Here is a 6,335-nt window from a genome sequence, read left to right as displayed (position 1 = left end):
CCCCGCCCGCACTCACCGCCGTGCCCCGCTCCCTGCTCCCCGCCGCTCAGCGCGGTGCCGGTCCCGGGCTGAGCCCCGACCGGCACATCGCTGCCGTCTCCTCCCGCATCGCCGTCTCCGGGCGCCAAGAAACCGCGCAGGAACGCTTCGATCTCCGCGTCCGTCAGTGCGGGAGCGGCGGGGCCCGGCCCGGCCCCGGGCAGCAGCGGGAGCAGCAGCAGCAGCGGGAGCAGCGGGACGGAGCGGGGCGGCATGGCCGAGCGGCACCGGGCGGAGCGGGACGGGACGGGACGGGACGGGACGGGGGGGAGGGGCGGCACCGCCCTGCGGGGGGACCGGCGCGGGACGGGGCTGCGATGGCATTGCACTGGTGTTGCACTGGTGTTGCACTGATGTTGCACTGGTGTTGTACTGGTGTTGCACTGGTGTTGTACTGGTGTTGCACTGGCACCGCACTGGCATTGCACTGGCACTGCACGGGAGCAACGCTGCAGCTGGCACTGCACGGCGGCGGCGCTGCTCAGCACCAGCGGTCACCGCACTGGCACCGCTCGGCGGTAGCACTGCATGGCAATGGTGCCACGCTGACTGCCCCCAGCGCCGGCAGCGCTGCACATCACCAGCACCGCAGTGGCACTGCACGGGAAACCCGTGCTGCGTGGCACTGGCACTGCACAGAGCCAGCACGGCGTGGCACCCGCACCGCACGGCCCCGGCGCTGCACAGCACCGGCGCTGCAGACAGGCACAGCCCCGGGACTGGCACGGCCCAGCACCAGCGCCGCGCAGGATTGGCACTGCGTGGAAGAGGGCTCCCCGTGGCACCAGCACCGCGCGGGGACAGCGCTGCGCGGGCCCCGGTCCCGCACAGGAACCGGCACAGCTCTGGCACGGCACTGGCCCGGGACCCAGGACCACCCCTCGGTGCCACCCGGCACTGGGGTCACCCCCGTTGTCCCCATCCCGCGCCCCCAGGCCCCGCAGGCTCCCCGGGCCCCACGGAGGCCGAGCCACGTGGCTGAGCCCCCCCCCCCCCCGCTCGTCACACGTGTGGCCCCCGGCCCGGCCGTGACTCAGCGCCCAGACACGCTGTGGCGGGGGTGGCTGGCGAGGGGGGCTGCCCTGCGGCGACCAGAGCTTCCCAGTTCCTCCCAGTGACTTCCCAGTGTCCCCAGTTCACCCAATACTCCCCAGTGCCCCCAGTGCTCCCAGTGCTGCCCGCCCCCCTTACAGCACAGGCCCCTCCTTACAGCACAGCCCCCCCCCCCCCTACTTCCAGTTGCCCCATTCACCAATTCCAGTACAGGACATCCCCCTCCAGTATGACTCCCAGCGCTGCTCCCCCCCCACCCCCCCCAAGTACAGCTCCCAGTGCATCCCCCCGGCTCCCAGCACAGCCCCCCCTCCCAGTACATCCCCATAACTCCCCACCCCGCCAGCGGGGCCCTGGGACCCCCAGGGACCCCACGTGACAATGACTCCCAGCTGGGGGGTCGGATGCCAGCAGCCTCCCCGCGGCCACGTGCTCCGGGTGGGGGGGACATGCAGGGACAGGCCCGCCCTCCCCCCACCCCCCCCGGCGTCCACACCCTTTCCTGCTTGAGTCAGCGGCATCTGACTGTTGCTTCCGGGTGCCCCGCGCCTTTTGGAGCATCCGCTTGTCTGGGTGTCCGTCTGGGTGTCCTCCTGCCTGTCTCTTCTCGTGGCTGTCTGTCATTCGGGGTGTCCAGCTGTCCGGGTGTCCTTCTGTCTTGTCCTTTTCCTGCTGTGCGTGTGTCTGTCCTTCCAGGTGTCCATCTGTCTGCCCATGTGACTCACAGGGCTGTCTGTCTGTCTGGGGGCCTGCTCACTGGGGTGTCCGTCTGTCCACTGGGGTGTCTGTGGTGGGGGGTTATCCATACATCCACTGGGGTGTCCATCTGTCTGTTGGGGTGTCTGTGGTGGGGGTTGTCCATATGTCCATTGGGGTGTCCATTTGTCTGTTGGGGTTTCCATTTGTCTGTCGGGGCGTCTGTGGTGGGGGTTATGTCCGTATGTCTGTTGGGGTGTCCATCTCTCCATAGGGTGCCTGTGGTGGGGGTTTGACCACACTTCTGTCTGTCTGTCTGTCCATCAGGGCATCCAAGCTCCCTGTTGGGGTGCCAGCCTGTCTTTCCAGCTGTCTGTCCATCCATCTGCCGCTCTCCCCACCATGTACACAGCCTTCCCCAAAAGGTCCCGCACCCTCCAAACCCTCCCCCCACCCTATAACCCCAAAGACCCCTCACCAATGCCCCTCTCCCTACAGCGGTTCCCCCTTCGGCCCCGCGCCCACCCGCCCTGGGCTGCACATCTGGCGCGTGGAGAAGCTGCACCCAGTGCCGGTCCCTGAGAGCTCTTGGGGCGTCTTCTTTTCGGGAGATGCCTACCTGGTGCTGCACCTGGGGCCCGAGGAGCGAGCCCACCTGCACCTCTGGATCGGTGAGCACGGGGCGACGGGGCGACGGGGGCACGCGGGGGTCCCGCTGAGCTGTCGTTCCCCACCGCAGGTCGGGAGGCGTCGCAGGACGAGCGGGGGGCTTGCGCCCTGCTGAGCACCCAGCTGAATGCGCTGCTGGGTGAGCGCCCCGTCACCCACCGCGAGGTGCAGGGCCACGAGTCTGATGAGTTCATGGGCTACTTCCCCCGCGGCATCACCTACCAGGTGCGGGGCTGGGCATCACCAGTCAGCAATGAGCATCAGCAGTGGGCTCTTGGGTAACCCTAATGGGCACGGGGTGTCACCAATCGTTGATGATCGTCACCAGTGGGCACTTGGCTAACCCTGATGGGTGCTGGGCATCATCAATTGGTGATGAGCATCACCAGTAGGTGCTTGGGTAACCCTACTGGGCGCTGGGCATCTCGGATGGGTGCTGGCCATGGGTCAGTGTCCCTGCTGAGCGCTCAGCATGCGGTGCCGGCAGGAGGGCGGTGTGGGCTCGGCGTTCAAGTCGGCGCAGCAAGGTGCTGGCCCCGGCCCCGTGCGCCGGCTCTACCAGGTGAAGGGCCGCAGGAACATCCGGGCCACGGAGCGGGACCTGAGCTGGGCCAGCTTCAACACCGGGGACTGCTTCATCCTCGACCTGGGCCAGGTGTGTGGCTGTGTCACTGCTGTCCCTTCCCTGTCCCCCAGATCCCTCTTGGTGGAAGAAGTGTCTGTCTGGGTGTCCGTCTGTCCGTTAGGGTGCCCGTCAGCCCATTGGGGTGTCCCTCCAGTCATCAGGGCAGCTCTGCATCTGTAGGGTGGGCTGGCTGTCCTGCTGGGTGTTCATCTCTCCTTCTGGAAGTCTGCTGGGACGTCTGTTTGTCCTGAGTATTGGTCTGTTGGGTTCTTCACCTGTCTTTCTGGGTGTCCATCTGTTGGAGTGTCCGTCTGTCAAAGCATCCATCTGTCCATCACAGCATCTGGCTGTTTTCCTGTGTGTCCACCTGTTCCTTTGGGAGTCCATCTACTGGGATGTCTGTCCGTCCTGGATGCTGATGTGCTGGGGTATCCATCTATCAAAACATCCATGAGTCCATAGGGGTGTTTGGCTTTCTTTCTGGGTGTCCAGTGGTCCTTCTGGGTGTCTGTCTGTCCTTCTGCAGAGCTCTTCACCCATCTTTTTGGGTATCCATCTGTTGGGATGCCTGTCTGTCTGATCTGTCCTTCAGGCTATCCTTCTGCGGGGCTGTTCACCCATCTTTTTGCATGTCCGTCCTGAGATGGCTGTCTGTCCTTCCGGGCGTGCATCCATCCATCCCTCTGGGCGCATGCTATCCCTTCAGGTGGCCATGGGCCACCACACGGCCACCACCACTGCTGTCCCTGTCCCCAGACCATCTTCACGTGGTGCGGGGCGCGGTGCAACGTGCTGGAGCGGAGCCGTGCACAGGAGCTGGCCACAGCCATCCGCGACGGCGAGCGGGGCGGCAAGGCACGCCTGGAGACGGTGGTGGATGGCGAGGAGCCACCAGAGATGCTGCAGGTGCTGGGCCCCAAGCCCACCTTGCAGGAGGGCAGCCCCGAGGAGGACGCGGTGGCTGATCGGAACGCGGGGACGGCCGTTCTCTACAAGGCAAGGCGCGAGGGATGCGTGGGGCTGGGCGTGGTGCGGGGACCCCCGTGCCATGGGCTGGTTGCCCCACAGCGGGTCAGGTTGCCCAAAGCTCCATCCAACCTGGCCTTGGGCACCTCCAAGGATGGGGCACCCACAGCTTCCCCGTGGGTACGTAAGGGATGCGTGGACGTGGCACTAAGGGTCAGGTTGGTGGTCGGACTTGGTGATGTGAAGGTCTTTTCTGACCTAGGTGATTCTAGGATCCTTTGGGCTGTGCTGGCCTTGGGGCCGAGCAAGGCTGAGGGACACCGCGGTGGCCGCGGCAGGGACAAAGGGCTGGCGCTGGCTGCGGGATGGGGGGGTGACACAGTGACCACCCCAGGTGTCTGATGCCACGGGGCGCATGGACCTGAGCGAAGTGGCCCGGAGCTGCCCCTTCAACCAGAGCCTGCTGTGCCCTGATGACTGCTTCGTGCTGGACACGGGCGCTGGGGGAAAGGTCTACGTGTGGAAAGGTGCCCGGGGATGGGGACAGGGCAGGGGATGGGGCCACCCCCCGTCCAGCACTGACGTCCCCATCCACAGGGCGCAAAGCCAATGAGCAGGAGCGGCAGGCGGCCCTCAGCGTGGCCGAGCAGACCATCAACCGCATGGGCTACTCGCCCCACACACAGGTGGGTGGAGGTGCGCTGGGGGGTGCGGGCCATGTCCTCCCATCCCCATCGTGTCCCCGTCGCTGTCCTGCAGGTGGAAATCCTGCCACAGGGCCGCGAGACGCCCCTCTTCAAGCAGTTCTTCAGTGGTTGGAAGTGAGGGGGCACCGTGGGGACAGGGCAGGACAGGGACAGGCTGTGACCCCCATCCCCACACCCACATTCCCCACAACACCTCCACCCCCATGTCAGCTCTAAGCCCAACCCAGCCCTGCACCATCACCCCACTCCTACCATCTCCAAGGCCATTCCATCCCCCCGCCACCTCCATCTCCATGGCCATGCTGTCCTCAATGCAGTCTCCAAGGCTATGCCATCCCATACCACCTCTCTCTTTAAGCCCGTGCCATCTACAAGATCACTCCATCCCCATGCCATCCCCATGCCACCTCCACCTCCACACCCATGCTGCTCCCATACCATCCTCTCTGCCACCTCTATCTCCAAGTCCATGCCATCTCCATGCCCACATCGTCCCCATGCCATCCCATTGCCACCTCCATCTCCAGCCCCACCTCTATGGCATCCCATCCCAATGCCAACCCTGTGCCCCATCCTATGTTGTCCTTGAGCCTCTGCCATCCCCATGCCTCCTCCATCACCATGCCCATGCTGTCCCCAGTGCCATCCCCAAGGCCATGCCAACCCCACACCCCCTCCATCTCCATGGCCACGCTGTCCCCATGCCATTCCCTGTGCCACCTGTCTCCAAGCCTGTGCCATTTCCTTCTCCACGTTCATGCCACCTGCAAGGCCATGCCATGCCCATGCCACCCCCCGCTCCAACCCCATTTCCATGCCATCCCTTCTCAGTGCCATCTCCTTGCCCCAGCACATGCCTTCCCCAAGCCCACCCTGCCGTGCCACATCCCTGCTTTCACCGACGTGCCTGCATGCCACTCTCATGCTGTGCAAATAAAGGCGTGATGCTGAGCCCTGTGCCACACTGCAGCCCTGGGGACAGAGGATGTGGGGCTGGGGACAGCGGGGGGGGAGGGGAGACAGTGGCCATGGGGCAAGGCAGCCTGGCAGCACCCATGGACCAGGAGGCAGCGGGTCACCACAGCCTGAGCACCCCTGGTGCCACCCACCCTGCCGCCCCCTCCCTCATTACCACCAGCCCTGTGCTAATTAACCTCTCCTCACCCATTCTTCTCCCCCCCTCCCACCACGCCCCTGAGCCTGGCTGTGGTTTCTAACCCATTGCAGAACACATCCCGCTCAGCTTCCCATTAATTAAGGGTTCCTCAGTTCCTCATTAGCGCTGGCAGCTGTTAGAAAGCCACGCTCCGTGCCGGCACTGCACTGAAACGCTGCCGGGGGTGCCGAGAAACCCTCACCCATGGGACCATGGGTGGGGGGCACACGGAGCAGGGAACCCCATGGACAGTGCAGCGGGGTCCTGTCACCAAAGAAAGCCCTTTTATTGACCCACGGCCAACAGCCGCCGCGTCCTTGATCCCAAAGCAAACCAGGGGGAGGGTGGGAGGAAGGCCGCCGCCGCACCGCGTTCTTCCTCCTTCACAGTGAATGGGGCAGGCAGCGCTCACAGCTTGGGGGGG

At 65.2% G+C, this 6,335-nt stretch overlaps 3 protein-coding genes across 6 annotated transcripts in view; 1 reads left to right on the top strand and 2 right to left on the bottom strand.

Annotated features, from left to right (window-relative positions):
* The window catches only part of AEBP1 (AE binding protein 1), an 8,802-nt gene extending 8,427 nt beyond the window's left edge, over window positions 1-375 (bottom strand). For both annotated transcript variants that reach the window (XM_021374932.1, XM_021374933.1), the window contains exon 1: window positions 17-375. In XM_021374932.1, coding sequence (XP_021230607.1) covers window positions 17-254 — 238 coding nt within the window. In that variant the 5' untranslated portion in view covers window positions 255-375. The remainder of the gene's footprint in view (window positions 1-16) is intronic.
* CAPG (capping actin protein, gelsolin like) lies at window positions 1,622-5,706 on the top strand. Of its 3 annotated transcripts, none has more exons than XM_021374985.1 (9): window positions 1,622-1,665; window positions 2,116-2,213; window positions 2,287-2,459; window positions 2,528-2,682; window positions 2,945-3,112; window positions 3,839-4,078; window positions 4,443-4,575; window positions 4,646-4,734; window positions 4,808-5,706. In XM_021374985.1, exons 2-9 carry the CDS (start codon window positions 2,191-2,193, stop codon window positions 4,871-4,873), a joined length of 1,047 nt encoding a protein of 348 aa, XP_021230660.1. In that variant the 5' UTR covers window positions 1,622-1,665; window positions 2,116-2,190; the 3' UTR covers window positions 4,874-5,706. The 3 variants fall into 3 exon arrangements, with proteins under 3 accessions (XP_021230660.1, XP_021230661.1, XP_021230659.1); XM_021374986.1 differs by having other exon boundaries at window positions 1,636-1,707; XM_021374984.1 differs by having other exon boundaries at window positions 1,643-1,766.
* Window positions 6,179-6,335, bottom strand: part of DBNL (drebrin like) — a 5,644-nt gene continuing 5,487 nt past the window's right edge. Inside the window, exon 15 of the mRNA XM_021374987.1 lies at window positions 6,179-6,325. The gene's annotated coding sequence lies outside the window, so the exon portion shown is untranslated. The remainder of the gene's footprint in view (window positions 6,326-6,335) is intronic.

Source organism: Numida meleagris, chromosome 21 (genome assembly GCF_002078875.1).
Source record: "Numida meleagris isolate 19003 breed g44 Domestic line chromosome 21, NumMel1.0, whole genome shotgun sequence".
Taxonomy (NCBI): Eukaryota; Metazoa; Chordata; class Aves; order Galliformes; family Numididae; genus Numida; species Numida meleagris.
Note: the sequence above shows the minus strand (reverse complement) of the source record. Positions and strands in the feature narration are given on the sequence as shown.